General features: G+C 38.6%; 1 protein-coding gene across 1 annotated transcript in view; it reads left to right on the top strand.

Annotated features, from left to right (window-relative positions):
- ANK2 (ankyrin 2) overlaps positions 1-21,221 on the top strand; it is a 297,680-nt gene that overhangs the window by 252,461 nt on the left and 23,998 nt on the right. Inside the window, exons 40-43 of the mRNA XM_036763028.1 lie at positions 2,504-8,917; positions 10,615-10,689; positions 12,561-12,692; positions 13,520-13,666. Coding sequence (XP_036618923.1) covers positions 2,504-8,917; positions 10,615-10,689; positions 12,561-12,692; positions 13,520-13,666 — 6,768 coding nt within the window. The remainder of the gene's footprint in view (positions 1-2,503; positions 8,918-10,614; positions 10,690-12,560; positions 12,693-13,519; positions 13,667-21,221) is intronic.

Genomic DNA, 21,221 nt, shown 5'->3' with positions numbered 1-21,221 from the left:
CCACCTATCAATTTCTGAGTAGAATTCATTATTTGCGTTGATGCCTATATGTACAAAAGTGATACTGTCTAAAATTTATGAAGCTATGCAATCCCTTTTTCTGTGGTGAAGTGTTAATAAGCTTATGGCTCTATGTGGAAATCACTTCTGGTACAGTGAGGGAGCAATGTGTTTGTTCATTTGCAGAAGTCAGCAATGAACAAGTTAAAAAACCAACTGGGCAAAGCCAACCAATGACAAAGGATGCTTTAGCACAGAGATGTGTTTGGATAACAGTGAAAACCTCCCTAGTTAGATCTGTTTTAGAGGGAACTTTTCTTTATCTTTAAGTGGGAAATGTGCAATTATCGATTATTGGAACTGGAAACTTTGATGGTTGTCATTGTCGATCGACCAAATAAACAGTCCTTTATCGAGAGCTTGTTATGTGCCAGGCACTATGCTACCCTTCTCCCAATGCCAGAACTCCTCTTTATGAAGTCTTCCAAAAAGACAGCTGCCTTACAACTCACTTCAGGCTTAGAACATTTAAAATATTTTGTTTCTCAAACTGTTTAATTCAATTTCCATCTGACAGTCTGCTGCCTGAAATGACTATGTACCTTTGAGGAAAATGTACCTTTTGTACCACCAAATTGTTATTTTATTTAAAAAAAATCCCAAAGTATTTCGGGTTCTTTTTATGTGATTGCATTTCATGCATACCCTATCCATTCCTTAAAGGATTTAATGAAGACATGTGACTTCATATCAGCCTGTATGGTTTGGTGCTTGTTTTTGTTTTAAGAGGAAGGCATCATTACCCAAACTTTCAGAAATAAGTAGATTATCAGAAGCATATTGACTTTGAAGGATTGCTTTTTGAGAATTTATTCTTTAAAAGAAGAACGATGATGATGATGATGATGATAGCTGGCATTTATATAGCACTTTAAGATTCCCAAAGTGCTTTATAACTCATTTGATCTTAACAACCCTGTGAAGTAGAGACCACTATCATTTCCATTTTCCAGATGAGGAAACAGACTGAGAGCAACAAATTGATTTGTCCACAAGTATATATTAAGTCTCTGTAAAGGAATTCCAACTCAGATTTGCTGACTCCACTTTTAGCACTCTCCTCACTATACCATGCGACTTCACATTGCTTATGGGATGGGGTTCTTCTATCGTTGGAACAAAAGAAATTTTCCCTAAATGACTTAATGCACTAAGGTTTTTATTTTTTTAGTTTTGAGTATGGGCTCATACATGCGATTGATGCATTTTTAAAATAGCAAAGTATATTCTTGAAAAACTCAAGTTATAAGCTACCAAAATGTGCTCCAAGTTTATGATTTCTAAACGGGATAAAATTTGCTTCCGTTCGGAAACTCCTCCTTTAACTGGAGGCTAGTTTTCAAAATGTCTTTGCCATTGTTGGTTTGTATGCCTACACATCGTCTGTGCCATAAGCTGCCTACATCCAATATTTTGCATATTGGTTTGTAGGGAAATAAACATGCTTCACCACAGTATTTTTTTCCTTAACCAACTCTCTTATTTATACCCATTCTCCTGCCAGTGCTCTTACGTAAGGCTATATTCCCAGCAATTTTGCCACATCTTTGCTTTGCATGGAAATAACTTGGCTTACATAAACAGTGCGTGTGTCCAGTGTGAATGTCTCTGAGTTTGGGGTTGCCATCCATTACCTTTCAACTCACATATAAGTTGATTCACAATTATCCTTGTTTTCCCCCCCTTTCTTCTTTTTTCTCCCTTTGATCTGTTCATTATTTGTCTAAACAAGGAGGTTGCTCCAAGGAAGGGCCCGTGCCTCTCAACATGACACTGTTTGTTTCATTGTTAGGTGTGAGTTTCCCTTAGATGAAATGCCGGTTTGCAGCTGACTCAGATTTACGTACATAATATAGCTAACATGTTGCACATACCAGAATTAAACACACAGAACTCAAGAAGAATTCTTCATTTTGGTCATTTAAAAATGTAAACACATTTTCAAATGTTATTCTGACAGTTTGCTACCACTGGCTTTCTCTTAGAGGAAATCAACTTTCTGGCAATTCTAATGCTTCCCCACCACCACCTTTTTTTTCCCCCTTGTTTATTTTTTATTTGAACATTGATCTGTAACATCTGAACAATCTTGAGATACCTCTGTGTAATTTCACTGTGTTTTTTTCATTGTTTTGATTTGTGGCCTTTTTTAACGTCTTGTTGATTTTGTCTGTTATAGCTTTGGTGTTGTATGTGTGGATTGCTACGATGAGAAAATTAAGCAAGTTATTTCCTGCTCATTTTTTCTTTTCAGTTTTGTTTTCTGTTAGCTTTGCTTTGCTCTTGTACCCCGAGGCCTTGTGGATCCACCATTCCCAGCCCATTTTGTTGATCTTCCTACCACTGCAGCCAAAGACTTTGTGTTGTTTCAGTCCTGATTACATTTTCCAATATCTTTTTTGATTTCCATTTTACTTTCGATGTTTTTTTGTTCACGTCAAAGACGATGAGACAGAATCTACAGAAACATCTGTCGTGAAAAGCCACCTCGTTAATGAAGTTCCTGTCCTAGCGAGTCCGGACTTGCTCTCTGAAGTTTCTGAGATGAAGCAAGATTTGATTAAGATGACCGCCATCTTGACAACAGATGCCTCAGATAAGACAGGCTCTATTAAGGTGAAAGAGTTGGTAAAGGCAGCTGATGAAGAGCCAGGCGAGCCCTTTGAAATTGTTGAAAGAGTTAAGGAGGACTTAGAGAAAGTAAATGAAATTTTGCGAAGTGGAACATACACCAGAGAAGAACGCCTAAATCAAAAGTCTCAGTCAGGGAGAGAATTAGTGGAAGAAGAGTGGGTAATTGTCAGTGATGAGGAAATTAAGGAGGCTAAGCGAATGGCTCCTGTAGAAGTCACTGAATCTCCATGTGTAGAGGTTAGACTAGAAGCAGGGAAAAGAGAAGAAGTTAAAAAAGACCCAACTGGGATAGTGAAGTATCTCACTGATGATCTAAATTCCTATGAGGCTCTTCATGAAGTATGTCCACAGATAGGCCAAGATTCAGTAGGAAAGAAATCTGAGGCTACTGTTACTAGCGGGAGCTCAGAAAAGGAGGGACGAGATGAGACACAGAGTACACAAGAACCACACAGACCAACCTTGGGGATAAAGAAGCCAGTGAGGAGGAAATTAAAAGAAAAGCAAAAGGAGGAAAATTTACAAACCAGTGAAGGAACAACTGACCTTAAAAAATGTAGCTCAGAGGAGTCATTAGATGAGGAATCAGGTTTAGCACCTGAAGCTGTCCCCACAGTCAGAGCTGTGTCCCCAGTGATAGAAGAAACCCCTATTGGCTCAATAAAAGACAAAGTAAAGGCACTTCAGAAACGAGTAGAAGATGAACAGAAAGGCCGCAGCAAACTGCCTGTCAGAGTGAAAGGTAAAGAGGGTATAGCTCAGGAGCTCCCTAAAAAGACAATTCACAGGTCGCATGTACCTGGGTCACCCTCAGCTAAAACAGAAAGACATTCACCTGCTTCACCTTCCAGTAAGACAGAGAGACATCCTCCCCTTTCAGGTTCAGCTAAAACAGAGAGACATTCACCTATATCACCCTCAGCCAGAACTGAAAGGCCTTCACCTATGTCATCCTCTGGGAAAACGGAGAAACACCCACCTGTGTCACCATCCAGCAAAACAGAGAGACGGCCACCTGTATCACCTTCTGGGAAAACAGAGAAACACTCATCTGCATCACCTACCGGGAAAACAGAAAAACACCTACCCATATCACCCTCTGGGAAAACGGAAAGACACTCTTCCACTTCACCATCTTCGAAAACGGAAAAGCACCCACCTGTATCACCCTCCTCAAGAACAGAGAAGTACCCACCTGTATCACCCTCCTCAAGAACAGAGAAGCACCCACCTGTATCACCCTCCTCAAAAGCAGAGAAGCACCCTCCTGTATCACCCTCCTCTAAAACAGAGAAGCACCCACCTGTATCACCCTCCTCAAGAACAGAGAAGCACCTGCCCATATCACCCTCCTCAAGAGCAGAGAAGCACCCACCTGTATCACCCTCCTCGAAAACAGAGAAGCACCCACCTGTATCACCCTCCTCAAGAACAGAAAGACTCGAAGAGACAATGTCAGTTCGAGAACTGATGAAAGCCTTCCAGTCAGGTCAGGACCCATCTAAACATAAAACTGGATTATTTGAACACAAATCTGCAAAACCAAAATCACCACAAGAGAAAGGAAAAGCCCGGGTAGAAAAAGAAAAGGGGCAGGCACTAACACAGAAAGAGAGCCCTCAGAAGTCAGAGAGTCAGACTATCAAACGAGGCCAGAAATTTCAGGCAACGGTATCTTCTGATTCCAAGAGAGGAGCTCGGGTTTCCTCTGGAGGAATTAAGAGAGAAGATGTAGTTGGTGGAAAGGAGAAAGGCTTGGGTCTCAAAATAACTGGACCCACTCACTCGGTGCTTCAAGAAGAAAGTACAAAAGAGAGTTCCTTAACAAAGGGAAAGGGAGCTGATGAACTGGGAGACCTTGATCTCCAGATCAGCCCAGACAGGAAAACCTCAACTGACTTCTCTGAGGTCATTAAAGAAGAGCTAGAAGACAATGACAGATATCAACAGTTCCGACAATATGAAGACACAGAAAAGGCACAGGTCCACTTAGACCAAGTGCTGACAAGTCCATTCAATGCCACTTTTCCACCTGATTACATGAAGGATGGGTTTTTGCCAGCGCTGACTTTACAGAGCAGTGCTTTAGATGGCAGCTGTGAAAGCCTTAAACATGAAGGGGTAACTGCTTCTCCATGTGGGAGCCTCATGGAAGGGACACCACCTCAGGTTAGCTCAGAGGAAAGCTACAAGCATGAGGGGCTTGCGGAGACTCCCGAGACAAGCCCCGAAAGCCTTTCTTTCTCACCAAAGAAAAGTGATGAGCAAATTGGGGAGACAAAGGAAACTGCTGTAGTAGATGGGCCAACTGAAACCCACTCAGCAAAACAATACATCACAACCAAAGACATTACCAATGCTTCTGAAAAGCCACTTGAAGTAGTTAGCAAGACCCTGAAGCCTACTGCTGAGTGTCCTTCAAAAGAGGCTGATGAGGAATGTTCTAGAGATGTATGCCAGAGCCAAGAGGTTGGTGGTATGAGCACCAGCAGCTGTAGTACAGAACCACCCAATGAAGCATCAGAAGAACTTGCCAAGGAAGCTAGCAATGAAGATCAACTGATGCTCGATAGCTCAACCTCCCTGACAAAAGCTGGCGAGGAGGACAAAGAATCAACCTCCATTGAACACACAGATCAGACAAAAGCTTCAGAGGTTTCTGACTCTTCCATACAGAAAGATAAAGACTCGGACACTTCTGTAAAGAAAGATAAAGAGACAGAATCTGAGCACCGTGGAATTGTTAGAAGTCCCCAAGGACTAGAACTTTCCCTTCCCAGCCATGATAGTGAAGGCCTCAGCCCTGTAGCTGATGAATCATTGGCAATCAGTCACAAAGACTCTTTGGAAGCAAGTCCAGTCCTAGAAGACAACTCCTCCCACAAAACCCCTGATTCCTTGGAGCCAAGTCCTTTGAAGGAATCCCCTTGCCGTGATTCCCTTGAAAGCAGTCCTGTTGAGCCAAAGATGAAGCCGGGAATTCTCACAGGTCATGTTCCACTTCCTGCACCCTCCACCAAAGCCGAAGTCTTCACCGAGCTAGCTTCTGTACGTTCAAGGCTTCTCCGTGACCCTGATGGTAGTGCTGAGGACGACAGCCTGGAACAAACCTCTTTAATGGAGAGTTCTGGGAAGAGTCCTCTTTCTCCTGACACCCCCAGCTCAGAAGAGATTAGTTATGAAATCACCCCCAAAGCAACTGATGCTAATGCACCTAAGCCAGCCGTCATCCCTGAATGCACAGAGGAGGAGGATTCTGAAAATGGAGAAAAGAAGAGATTCACCCCTGAAGAGGAAATGTTTAAAATGGTAACCAAGATCAAAATGTTTGATGAACTTGAACAGGAAGCCAAGCAGAAGAGGGACTGCAAAAAGGAATGTAAGCAAGATGATTCCTCTACAGGCTCTGAGCCAGATAGTGACAATACAGTTGCAGAAGAAGAAAAAAAGCCTATGGCAAGTGAGGAAAGGGAAGGAGACGCACCAGTTGTCATGATCTCTGAAAGCAGGAAGACTTCTTCATCTTCAGAGAGTGAGCCTGAGTTGACCCAGCTTAAGAAGGGTGTTGAAGCAGGTCTACTAGAGCCAGTCATCCGAGTACAGCCCCCCTCTCCACTTCCATCTGACATAGATTCTAATTCCAGCCCTGAAGAAGCAGGATTCCAGCCCATTGTTTCTAAGCAATACACTTTCAAAATGGAGGAAGAGACCCAGCAAGAACCAGCAAAGCCTACGATGGACAAAGATTCTGAATCCCCTTCACCTGAGGAAAGACACAGCATTTCTGCTGAAGAATCAGAGGATCTGCATTTTGATCCAAGCAAAGAGATAGAAACTGTCAAAGCAGATTCTTGTACTGGAAATGGATGTGAACCCAGCAGTCCCAGTGAACCAGCTATTTCCTTCCATGCAGGTCTCCAGACTTCCACTGGTGATGATTTTGAAGAGAAATCAGTAGCTCATAAAATATCATTACATCAGCAAGATACTCAGGAAAAAGACATAGCAGGGGAAAAGCAAGATCTTGACGTTTCCAGAATTGAATCTACCAAAGCAGACTGTCCCTGTGCAGAAAGCTCTCAATTCTTGCCCTCAATTTCCCATTGCTCAACAGCTGATGAAATGGAGCAGGATAAAGACATCTCTGCCACATCCTCAGCTGTAGAATTAGACATGGCAAAAAGTGATCACAGTTTTGAGAGCTCTACAAAGAACGTTCCTACTGAAGACCCATCCATTGCTATGGAAACAGATAAATTATCCACAGGTGGCCCTGTAACTGATACAGCTGACACTGATGAACTTTATGCACCACAGATAACAAGCCCTTATGAAAATGTTCCTTCCCAATATTTTTTCTCTAGTGAAGAAAGTACGACGAAAACAATCACTGGACAAACAGGAAACTTGCTTTCTGCCGAAGCTCATTCTATTAACATAAAATCCTCTATAGACAATACAATAGTGGAGAGTTCCTTCAGTGGATCTATTTCAAAGGAAACGTCACTTTTTGCAGACCAGTACATGGAAATAGAACCAAAACAAGAAAGTTCCCTGCAAACGGACGACACTGCCTCATCATCTGTCAGTGAGCAGAGAAGTAAAGTCATCATCACCAAAACGGATGTGGATTCTGATTCCTGGAGTGAAATACGGGAAGATGATGAAGCATTCGAGGCTCGCGTGAAAGAAGAAGAACAAAAGATTTTTGGATTGATGGTAGATCGGCAGTCACAGGGTACAACACCTGATACCACACCTGCGAGAACACCAACAGAAGAGGGGACACCTACAAGTGAACAAAATCCCTTTCTCTTCCAGGAAGGAAAGCTGTTTGAGATGACCAGAAGTGGTGCCATTGACATGACCAAAAGAACCTATGCAGATGAAAGTTTTCACTTTTTCCAAATCGGGCAACAAGCCAGCCAAGAGACTTTGTCCAAAGACATAAAAGAAGGGATGACAATGGTGGACCCTTCTCAGTTGGAGAAATTACCAGAATCAGTAGTAGATTCTGAAGAAACAGTTGCACAAGAAACAGATTTGCCAACAGAAGACTTGAGTGAGAAAGTAGATGAAAAAGTTTCTACAGATTCTGGAACTATCAAAGCTGAACAAACATCAAGAATCCCGGTTCAAGTGGGAATTTCAGCTTCCTCTCAATCAACCACAGAAGAGGTTATTTCCACAGACACTACAGAAACTGAGACTTTCTCCCCTCAGGAAACTGGTGATGTGGCCACTGTGTCCAGCACAGCTCAGATGCCTTGCTCTGACTCCCCTGAGCCTATTACAGAAGTTCAGTTAGATTTTTCTACTGTCACCAGGTCTGTCTATTCTGAGCGAGAAGATGATTCCCCAGACTCTTCCCCTGAGGATCAGAAATCTGTGATTGAAATACCCACTGGAGCCACAGAGAATGTGCCTTCTGATGAAAGCAAGTCCAAAATTCCTGTCCGGACCCTACCACCTTCGTCTCCAGAATTGCCACCTGTCGAATGTGAGGCTTCCCATTCTGAGGATTCTCCACTCAGCCCAAATGATGAAAGTAAGAATGATGAAGCAAAACCAAAGTCTAAAATCCCCATCAAAGCTTCCTTCCAAAGAGTTGAGCAACAGTTTACACACACAGAGACATCTGACCAGCAGGCAGTGACTCCTCAGCCCTCAGACCCAATAAGCAAAGGACCTGATAATCGAAGTAAATCTGAATCTGATTCTAGCTCTTGGGATTCAAAGACCAAGCATCCAGTAAAAGCTAGAAGTTATGTTGAGGTAGAATCAGAGGCCAGAGAGGGTACAGGGGAGACCCAGCAGCAGTTAGAAACAGATGAGGGAACTCTACAACCAAAGACATTTTCCTCAAGGTTGCCAGTTAAAAGTAGAAGCACCTCTTCATCCTGCAGGACTATTAGCCCCACAAAAGACAGTAGGGAACACTTTTTTGACCTTTATAGAAATTCCATAGAGTTCTTTGAGGAGATTAGTGATGAAGCTTCCAAGTTAGTAGATAGGCTTACCCAATCAGAGAGGGAGCAAGAGTTAGTGTCAGATGATGAAAGCAGCAGTGCCCTGGAAGTTTCTGTAATTGAAAATGTGCTACCCGTTGAGACGGAGCAGTCAGTGCAAGAGGACATCTTTGATACCAGGCCCATTTGGGATGAGTCCATTGAGACTCTGATTGAGCGCATTCCTGATGACAATGGCCATGACCATGCTGAAGGTATTTGCCAGCCACTGGGATTCCCTGTGCTACGCATGTCATGAATTTTATATATATATATATTTTTTGCTTTTCCTTTGGTGATTTGTGTCTCATTTTCTTTAAGCTTTCTGTGGTGGTTAATGTGCTTGTGTAAGCTATTTGTGTTTTGTGCTTTTTCTGTAGACTCTTGTTGTCCATAAAAACAATCTCAAGATTGCATAATGAGAATGCTTATGGAAAACGTTCACATTTATGATCAACTGGGCAATGTTTAGTTTGCCTTTAACCTAGCTGCTATATACTTCAGGCCATGCAAGTTTTGAGTTTTGCTTTTTCTGAAGTAATATTTTGGCCATAAATTTAAGCAATGTTGCTGATGGAAAAACAATCAAATTGATTTTGTTTGGCAGTCTAAGGGTACTTTGTTATTTTTTATTCTCACTCTTATGCACTCTGAAATCATTTGTACCTGCAATTTTGTAATTATTAGGAAGCAATTTGCTCAAGAAGAATTCACATATCATGAAATTCCAGTTCTTGTGGATCTGTTTTTGATACAGAAAGGTTGGTTACCACTGCTAAACTCTTTAAGCAAACACAGAAAAGGTAAAAGAAAAATAAAACCTCACATGCTTTTCATATATGTAGTAGTTAAATGGGAATGTACAGAGATGGATACAAAAACAGATTTTGAGGAGACAAAAACTCAAACTTGGCAAGACTCAAGTTGACTGAGAAGGAGGAATTACCCATCATAACTGAATCAAAATGTGAAAGGGAAAAATATCTAGATAGAGTGGATACATCTTCCAACAATTTGATTATTCTCACAATTAGGTACTGCAAAAATTTCATGAGACCATTTACTAAAACAGAATAAGTAATCCTAAAATGATTCGAAATTCACAAGAGCAATTTTAACTCCCTAATGGAGGTTTGAGCAATTGAGTACTTGAAAGGGGATTTTATTATCTGTTAAATATTGACCATCAGTGGGTGGAACAGTGAATTGGCAAATAATCAGGTTGTGGGAATGATGTGGCAGCTTGCAGTACTTCAGGGAGACAAGCATCACACTTGAAAAGCAAACTAACAACCATCTTCATTCACATATGGCATTGAGGTTCTAGCATATTCCAAGTGCATGTGACTCATTAATGGCAACAATCTCAGCTCATATCTGTCTAGGATTTGCAAAGAGCTTTTTAATTCATTATCTCATTTGATCTTCAAATGAAGCTCAAGACTGTTTGAGGGAGATCTATAAGAGTTCATTCTCAAGATCACTGGTGTAAGACATAATTAGGTTCTCCCAATTCCTAACCTGTTCTGAAGTTGATCCACTGTGGACCTTAGAGAAGAAAATAAGGTGGTCCCCTTTTGGTGGGCAACATGATCTCGGGTCATTTAAAAGTAATACCTCAATATCATTTAACCTAAGGATAGTTTATTAAAAATAGACAACTCATTATGTCTACTTGGGATGAAAGAGCTAAGGAAGCAGCTGTTTTTAGAGATTCCCTTTAGGTACATTGTCTTTCTTCCCCCTAAAAATTCAGGTCAAGAGGTTACTAAATATGATTTTTTAATATGACAACAACCTTGTAGCATTATACTAGGAAAGTAGTTTCCTTACTTGTGATGTCTCAGTATTGTCATTTTCTCTCACTGTATCATAAACAACCTGTGGCTATTTTTTCTTTGACCTTCTCCAGATCCGCAGGATGACCAGGAGCATATTGAAGAAAGATTGGCTCATATTGCTGATCATCTTGGCTTTAGTTGGACAGGTAAAATGAGAATAATCTATTTTTCCAAAGACAAATCCATGACTTGAATACCAAGTGTATTATTCAATGGGGAAAAAAGTATAGATTATGGGATTTCCCCCTAGGAGAACTGGAAAGTGCAGATCATTTAGGAGGGGACTAGGTTCAGAAAGGCCAATCAAATATAATTTTCATCAAGTGTGATAAGTTTAACTCAAGATTTAAGAAAAATTGCTTATTTTGTCTCAAAACTTTTGATGTGTTAGTCAATAAACATTTATTAAACATCTACTATGTGCTAAGCTCCATGCCACACACTGGAAGTATAAGTAGAGAAAGCCAATATATAGCATAGGCAAATATTAAAATTTTTTTTAAAAAGTTCCTAATTTTTAAACATAGTCAGCAAGGCAAATTACAAAGATTATAAGAGGTATCATCAAATGACGTTATACATGTTGTTAAAGCCATAACCTATGGCCATAAGTTACCCTAATTGTAATTATTTCAATTAGGATTGCCTATGTGTTCAATCCTTCTTGTTATTTATATAAACTGCTACATTGAGACAGTCATAGAATAGTACTCTTCCCTCTTGAAAACAATTCAAAGATTTAGTGATACAATATACTCTTTTTTAAAAAAAAGTTTGTATAATTTAAACTTGTATAATAAAAACTTGTATAATTTAAAATTATTTGATTGTCACTGGGAGTCACATTAAATGGTATCCTTTAGTGTGTTAGTGGTAATAATAATAATTCAAATGTGTAAAATGATTTAAAGTTCAAAAATAACTTTTCTTATGGCAATGCTACATAATAAAGTTATTCCAATTACTATCATTCCCAATTTACAGATAAGAAAACTGAGGCTAGAAATTAAATGATTAGCCCACAATCATGCAACTAGTATCAGAATCAAATCTTACATTTCCCAAGTCTAGTGTAACATAATGGGTAGAACATGTGGATTCTAGACCTGAGTTTTAATCCTACCTCAGGTACTTACCAGTTGTGTAACCCTGGACAATCGATTAATCTCTTCAAGCAGTTTCCTGTAAAAGTTAATGGTCAGACTAGATGACCTTTAAGATCCCTTCCCACTTCTGACTCTGATCCTTATTCTTCTTCTCCAGGATAAAGCCTTTAATGCATTTTTCAGACCTGTTATTACAAAATATAATGGCACTAGATCCTTTCACTGCTTTAAACATATAGACACTGTCTCTAAGTATTCCTAAGCAGACGTTGGACTAAAGAATACAGATTTAAACAACATTCAAAGGGAATTTCCTAGACTTACGGAAAGTAACTGATTGGGAGCCTCAAGCAAGGGGCTCATACAATTGATTAATTGGATTGCCTGCATTGTAAAAGAAAGACCCCACAGAAGTCCCCTTGAGGATAATTGGATTTGAAGCCATCAGAAGTCTCCTATATTTTTCTTTACAAAATCCTAGAATCCTGAACTCAAAGGGCATCATTGAAGGATCTTCAAAATGGCTATCTAACCTCTATTCAGTATTTCTTCATAATGAGTTTTCCAAGATAAGACCATAGGTATACAGAGGAAAATCTTCTTTAACTTGATACATACAATTGCATCATATACTGATGCCATGGCTAATTGCTTAATGATGGATCTCTTTTCTCTGGTAGTGAATTGAGTGAAATGCATCAGCCTTGGAGGAAAATAACCCCCAGAGAAAAACAGTGTGGTCATTGCTAATGAACAGATATGAAACAGTAATTGTCTCCATAGAAGTAGATTAAGACCGAGGAGAATTACAGACTAATTGATCACCTCCATTGTAAATCTTTATTGTGACTTAAACCTTGGGATAGATAGAATGAAAAAAAAGGTTGACAAATTTGTCTTCTCCTTCCTAGAATTAGCAAGAGAACTGGATTTCACAGAAGAACAAATTCACCAAATCCGAATTGAAAACCCTAATTCCCTACAGGACCAGAGTCATGCATTGCTGAAATACTGGCTTGAAAGAGATGGTAAACATGCCACAGGTAAGCAGTGAAGAGGTCACAAATAAAGTACCTGATGTCAGATTTGCAAGTTAGTATACCTTTCTCCCAGATCTTTTAATATAATATTCTTGGAGAAAATAATAATGACAGATTATTAAGAAGGAACCTGAGAATTTCTCAGTAATGGTGTTAAGTAGAATGATATAATGTACTTCCAGTATAATAGGGTACTCTCTTTGTTTCGGGTTTTTTGGGAGGGAAGTCAAGACAATTGGGGTTAAGTGACTTGCCCAAAGTCACACATCTAGTAAGTGTATCAAGTGTCTGAGGCTGAATTTGAACTCAGGTCATCCTGACTCCAGAGCCAGTACTCTGCTTACTATGTCACTTACCTGCCCCAGTACTCTCTTTGGTTGTCACTTTCCGCCTACTTTTAAAAGAGCTAGCTAGGAAACTATTTATCAATAAATAGATTATGAATTTGTTGAATCCCAACACCCAGATTCTTCTATGATATAAAACAGATTAAAAATTCCCTTTTTTTCTGATAATCAAAATCCTATACTTCCTTAAAGACCTAGTTTGAGACTCACTTCTTCCTGGAAGCCTCTTTTGATTAACTCCATTCCATATTTATCTTTCTTTCATTTTACATTCCCCTAAAGTTTGTGTCCCTACTATATTTATCACTTACTGCTTTATGCACTGCTCCTTTATTATCTAGTGGTCTTCAATAGGGTAAGCTCATTTCTTCTATTATATCAAAAGCTCCAGTAGGTACTCAATGAATGAAGAATCTCTATTCAAGGGAGGATTAAACCACCAAATGCTCAATTATAGTAAATGTTCTTTCTCCAATTCCACAGACAAAAGCCTCACTGAGTGTCTAACTAAGATCAATCGGATGGATATTGTTCATCTAATGGAAACTAGCACCATGGAACCTCTTCAAGAGCGGACTAGCCGTACTTATGCAGAAATTGAGCAGACAATTGCACTGGACCATAGTGAAGGTAAAGTTTCTTCTTCTTTTTTCCTTTTCCCTTTCCTTTTTGAAATCAAAGATTTCAATCCCAAGTACCAAGAAATTAGAAAATTTCAGATTCAGAAGGGGATGACAGGGACCATCTAATCCAATCCATAGCTGAGGAAAAATCTCTTCTACAACATGCCAAGGCTCCAAGCCCTAAAGTGAGGGCAAAACCTGCTACCTTAATAGGCAGTCCATTCCACAGGTGGAGAGCTCTCATTGTTAGGAAGGTTTTTCCTTGTATCAAACCTAAGTCTGGCATGTTAGAACTTATACCTATTGTTACATGTTCTGTTCTTTGGGGCAAACATAAACACATACACACACACACACAGAGGAGGGGGGAGACTAATGCTTCTTTGCCATGATCACCCTTTCATATATACGAAAAGCACTTTTACTTAAACTTTAATTCGACCAGAATTTATTTACTGCACACTGAAACCCTTTCTCACGTAAATCTCTCTCCTACTTGAAGTTTTGATGGATTTTACAACAGGATGGCTACCTTCAAGCAATATTATCTTACTTAGAACCTTTAATTTTTCAAAAAATAATTATTATACTGCTGTGCTACTAGAAAAGGAATGCTTAGCAATGTGGATAGGAAGGGAAAAACAGTCTGCATCCTCTTCCACCTCATCTTATCTTTGGGCCAAGAAGGAAATGCTCCATTCATTTTAAATGATATAAGGTGACTGAATAAAAGCATTCTCAAGTACTCTAAATTCAATATTGATGCAAATAATACAACCCACACTCAGTCTTTATTAATTTCAAACTATTTTTGAGGACGTGGGCAGCTTGTCTGCCTGTTTATATCTCTACATATCAATTTTGCCTTTTTTGGCACCAACCTTAAGAAGTTAGAAGAATACAGAAATTCAATTAATACCACTAATATTATTAGATATTTATATAATATTGGTTTTATGTTATATAAATATACTTATGTATAGTATTATTAATAGATATTATTAAAGCAACAAACAAAATTAATAATAATAATCATGAAAGTATATACAGTAGTGCAACTAATGCTCCAAATATTCTTCTTTTGCTTCATAGTCAATCATAATAACAATAACATGTTTATAACACTCTATTTATTTTATGAGACAAAGTTTTGACTAAGGTAATACAGGCCCTTATAACTAACATCAGCAAATAATAAATTAATACCTAGACCTAAGTATACAATGAATCCAGCTAGGGATGTAATATATTAGAACACAAGCATCTCTGGTTTCAGATCATCATAATAATAACATGTTTATAACACTTTGTTTTTCAAAGTACTTCACAAATATTTATTTTATGAGACAAAGTTTTGACTAAAGTAATATAGGCCCTTATAACTAACATCAGCAAATAATAAATTAATGCCTAGATCTAAGTATACAATGAATCCAGCTAGGGATGTAATATATTAGAACATGAGCATCTCTTGTTTCGGATCCTCCTAAGAGAGGCTTTCTGGGGCAGTTTTAACTTATCCTATGATGAATATTGTTTTATTTTCTTATTCTGAGAAAAGTGCAGAAATTTCTTCAGTCAGCAGACATTTCATCTCCCCAAGGGGAGAGACAATAGCTAGAGGTTAACACTCATTTCACAAATGATTTTCTGCAGCAGAACAATTTTCACAATCCCACAACTGACTATGAAGTTTTATGAATCCTATTGTATTGTTGATTTCAAATGATTTGGCTTGTTAGGGCAAAATGCAGTCTTAAAGGATCTGTTTACACAAGGTATCTCAGATGCAGCTTAAATTCATACAGGAGTCTATGGCTAATACAAGCACAGAAATAACTGTTCAATATTCCAGTTGACTATTGATATCAAGAACAATATAAAACAGGGAGCTATATATGTTTACCCAAATTGGGCATCCTCCAGCATCATACCCACCTGTTTCAAGTCTAAATAATCCTATTCAAAGATAAACATTAGACTAACATCTTGAGCCTCAGAATATTACAAAAGTCACTTCAATACAACATAAGCTTAATCAAAAGACATTAGTCTAATTATCTACCCTGCAAAAAAAAAAAGTATATCATCTAGATTACAAAACGCTGTTCAAAGGATCATAATTTTAGAGTTGTATGGGCAATTCATCAAGAGAGTCCATCAGTGTGTGTACATGTGGGTGTGTGTCTACAAACATACACATATATATGTATGTATATACACATATGTGTGTATGTCTATGTGTGTGTATATATGTGAAAAACATTGAAGATATACAGGTTGCTGACTCAGAATGGAATAAAAGGAAGAGAATGAACTACATTACCCTAGGAAACTAGAAAGTGCTTTTAAAGGTGCCAAGTTCTCTTCAGCACTAAAAGCCCAAGTTTTAAACACCAATATTTCCCCAGTGATATTATATGATTATGAGTCATGGGATAGTCAGTCAATAAGCATTTGTTTAGCTACTAACACGTGCCAGACACTGTTCTAAGCACTGGGGATACAAAAAAATAAAATATAAAATGAATCCCTGCCTATATATATATATATATATATATATATATACACACACACACACACAGAGAATATGGAAGATAACATCGTAGAGAAGCACACTGGGAACTGATGGGACTGCGCAAGGCCGCCTCCAGAAGGTGGGCTTTGAGTCTGAAAAGAAGCCAGGGAAACTAAGAGGCAGAGGTGAGAAAGGAGGGCATTCCAGGCTTGGGGAACAGCCCATGCAAATGCATGGAGATAAGAGGTGTGTTGTTGGGTGCAAAGAACAATAAGTAGTCTGGTGGGCGTGAGACTAAGAAGTTAGGAAGAAACCAGCTTGTCTTGTCAGGATCAAAAGAAATAACAAGTAAAGTGCTTTGGAAACCTTAAAGCACTACATAACTGCTTATTATTTGTTATTATGTCAAACTGAGCTTTACATTTGATACGGGAGATAATAGGGAGCCATTAGAGTTAATTGAATGGGGATCCCCTGCTCAGATGTATAATTTAAAACTATCACCTCTGAAGAATCAAAATTTTAGGTGACTCAGAAAGCGATTTATAGATACACAGGGAGCACAGTAAACTGTAACATGTGCTCTATAGTGACTCATTCACAAAGACTGGTATAAAAGACATGTGTGACCACAAAAGATGAACTGATCATATATAAGGAGGAGCAATGATACAGCTGGAGTGTTGTGATGATACCCAAGAAATATTAAACTTCCAGCCCACTGGGGAAGATTCTCTTTTTTTCCAGAGAAAATTTGGGAAGATTTGTCTGAACTCATACAGAATGAAATGAGTAGAACAGGGAGAACAATTTACCTGAAACAATTTCGAAAGACTTGACAACTCTGATCGATGCAATAACCAGTCATGACATTAGAAGACTGATGATGAAGGTTGCTTCTCAGCTCTCCGTCGGCAGAGAAGTGGGGATTGGTGTGCAGAATGACAGACATTTTCAGACATAATCAATTTGGTCAATTGTTTGCTTAGTGTTACAAGGGAAGGCTTTTATTTGAAGGGGAACTGGGGAAGGGTGAGTTAGTGGGTGGTGATGGTGATGCAAACAACAACCTCTGTGAGTAGAAACAATGCTCTCCACTGGGGACCAAACTGGAACTGGCCAGTTGGGTATATCTCTCTCCCTCTGCTCCTCTCTCCCTTCTTCCTTCCTTCTCTCTCCACCACCTCCACACCCCCCCTCCCCACACACACATTGGGCATCACACCCTTACCTGCAGGTGCACTGCTGAAAGGGAAAGTAAATTTTTATTTCTGAATTTTTTTTTTCTTTCTTAAAGACCAGCCTTGACCCAAAGTCACCTTTGTTCTGATCGATTGGCCAACAATAGGTCCCAGGCCAAGCCCTGCTTAGTCATTGTTTGGGCCCTGATTGGCTCAGAGTGAATGTAAATAGAAACTGTTTCTGTTTTGGCCAGAAATCCTGAGGGTCTTTCCCTCCCAGATGGATTTTTTTTTAAATAGGTAAAGAGGCCATTCTCCACCTCATTTCTTATTAAGCCATAATAACTAAATGGGCATTGCCTCAGTCAAACTGAGACCTGTTAAAGATTTCAGCTTGAAAAGGCCAAGGTCACTTACTGCATCATGGGTTGTCCTGATCTATATCTATATCTGGTCATGGGACTCATATGGCATCAGAGGAATTCACTTGCATGTCATGGCATCACCTCCATCATGTCATGGTCCTTTTGAAAATCAAAGGACAAACAACAACGCATGTGTGTGCGCACGCGCACACACACACACACACACACATACACACAAAGTTCAGAAGGTAAAATAAACAGGTCCATCATTAAAGTTAATATGTACTACAGGCATATCTCATTTTATTATACTTCACTTTATTGGGCTTTGCAGACTGAGGCTTGTTTTTTTTTTATACAAATTGAAGGTTCGTGGCCACCCTATGTTGAACAATTCTGTTGGTACCATTTTCTCAACAGTGTATGCTCACACTGTGTCTCTGTGTCACATTTGGCTGATACTCACACTATTTCAAACTGTCTCATTATTATATCTGTTGTGATCTGTAATCAGTGGTGTTTGAGGTTACCATTGTAATTTTTTGGGGTGCCATGAATTGAACCCATATAAGATGGCTGACTTAATGATAAATGTTGTTGTGTGTTCTTACTGCTCTACCAACTGGCCATTCCTAGCTTTCTCTATTTTCCCAGGTCTCCCTGTTCCCTGAGACACCACAATATTGAAATTAGGCCACTTAATATCCCTACAATGCCTTTTAAATGGTCAAGTAAAAGGAAGAGGCAAGGGATGTGGCAAACTTCATTCTTGTATTATTTTAAGAAATTGCCACAGCCACCCCAGCCTTCAGCAACCACTACTCTGATCAATCAGCAGCCATCAACACGTAGGCAAGACCCTCCACCAGCAAAAAAATTACTACTTGCTGGAGGCTCAGATGATGGTTAGCATTTTTTTAGCAAAAAATAAGTATTTTTTTAATTAAGGCATGTACATTGTCTTTTTAAACATAATACTAATGTGCACTTAATAGACTACAATATAGTATAAACATAACTTTTATATGGACTGGAAAACAAAAAATTCATGTGACTTGCTTTATTGCAATATTTACTTTATTGCAGTGGTCTGGAACCAAATCTGCAGTATCTCTGAAGTATGCCTGTATTAAAAAATAAAATTATGTTTTCTGGGTCATGTGACAAACAAGATGGAAGAGTAGCCATTTTCTTTAATTTTCATGGACTCAACCTCTCCACAACAGAAAATGTGCAGCAGATAAAGGAATTTCAGCTCTCTTCACGGTCTAGTGAAGAACCGAAACAAAGTAAAGACTAGCACATTCTTCCCCACCACATACTTAGTAGCATATGCCTCTCACAGGTATTGGTATATGTCTTTTTTTAATTCAAATTTTATTTTTTTTTTGTTTTAAATCATCTTTCTTCCTCCCCTCAACCTCCCATTCAGAAGGCAAAAAAAACAAAACACATTACAAATATGTATGGTTGTGCAAAACAAATAGGAAAAAAGGGAGGTAGAGAAAAATGAAAAGGGGGTGAAGGTCTTCAGTTAGCATTAAGTCTATCTGAGGGTGGATAACAATTCATCATGTGTTGAATAGAGTTCCTAAGTCTTTCAAAGCTGTTTATCTTTACCATATTGTTGTTGTATAAATTGCTCTGGTTCTGTTTACTTTGCATCAGTTTATACAAGTCTTTCTAGGTTTTTCTGAAACCATCCCCTTCATCATTTCTTATAGCACAGTAGTGTTAGATGAATTCTTAACCAAACAAGGAATAGAGACAATTTCAAAATATAAAAATAGATAACTGTTATAGGAAACTGAAAAGCTTCTGCATAAACAAAATTAATGCAACTGGGATAAGAAAGGAAGTAGTCAAATTGGAAAAAAAATTTGTATAACACTTCCATGATAAAGATTGGTATCTAAGACATATAAACAATTAAGAAACATATTCAAGGCCAAAAGCCATTTCCCAATAGATAAGTGGTCAAAGGATATGAATAAACAGTCCTCAAAGGAAGAATCACAAATATGCCCTTAATCACTAAACAAATTATGGGAGAATAATTTAAAAAACTGTGGTAATGTAATGTAACATAATATGTAATGGATGTTATAGAATATTTCTGTGCTGTAAGAAATGATGAATGTGATGAATACAGAGAAGCATGGAAAGCCAGATACAAACTAATTTAGCAGAATGAAGCAGAGTATAGAAAACAATCTACCCAATGACTATAATATAAATGAAAAGAACATCCCTCCACACACACACAACCAAAAAAATGAATATTGTAAACTTATAAAAGCAAGTGTAACTGGAAAAAGAGATGAGAGGACACTCCCACCCTTTCAAAGAAGTAGGAGGTCCATAGGTGTTGCACATGTTTTCAGAATTTTTCAGTGTTTTGATTGTGTTGATTTTTTTCCCCTTTTTTTATCTTAAAAATACTATTTATTTAATGGGATTCCTCTCTAGGAGAGGAAAGAGAAGAGATACTGGGAGAAACTATGATGATATTTTAAAAAGCCCAATAAAACTAGTATTCATGATTTCATACACAATCCTCTTTTTTGTATTTATGTTTATCGATGATTTATTAAGTTCATGATATATTTTTAAAAGACTTACTCTGGAGAAATTACAGAAAGATATGGAGAAGATTTATGGAATGAGAAGGCAAGGAAGGATTAATAATGTACATTGGTGTGGGCATGATCTATGAATCATAGAGCCACTGAGGTAATAACTTATTCTGATAAGCTTAATGTCAAAAGAGGTGGAAGACTCCCTACTGATTTACTTGAGAGAATTAGTATCTGCCCATCTATGTTAATTCTGTCCAGCATATTTTTCTTTGCTGATGTTACAATGTACTGTTTTTCAAAAATGAAAATAATTTGTAATGAACTATGAGGAGAATGAATAAACCCAATGAGTAGTTGGTGCTTCTTTTCCACCTATGGCCCCAATGACTCTTGGTTGGGCTTCCACACAGCTTTATTCCATCACCTTTGTGAATAATGACAAGCATTTTTATAATAATTAGCAAGAGACAGTAGTGCAATATGGATGTTGGGGTGACTTGAAAAAACCTTGATCTCACTACTTTAGAGCCTACTACAGTAAGATATATACACACACACACGTATACATGCATACACATATACACATGTATACACACACACTATATATATATATATATACATATGTATCATATATGTGTGTATGCACACACAAATACACACAGATAGACAGAGCAGAGTTTTTTTCTTTCAAGTTGTGATCAAGCAAGGAGTAATCTTGTAGTCCCTGGTACCAGGAGCCTGAGGTTGGTTTATTACTTGGCTCTGGAGTTCTGTGCTATAACAGGGCCAGAGCTGATAGGATGTCCACAGTAAGTGTAGTTCTAATATGATGAGTCCCTAGGCTGTACAGTGAGGTGGGAGAATGAGGAGGCAGGGTGGAGGTGGTGGGAGGTAGGACCAGGCTGCCAAAGGAGAGATG

Source organism: Trichosurus vulpecula, chromosome 6 (genome assembly GCF_011100635.1).
Source record: "Trichosurus vulpecula isolate mTriVul1 chromosome 6, mTriVul1.pri, whole genome shotgun sequence".
NCBI lineage: Eukaryota > Metazoa > Chordata > Mammalia > Diprotodontia > Phalangeridae > Trichosurus > Trichosurus vulpecula.
This window is presented reverse-complemented; position numbering and strand designations above follow the sequence as displayed.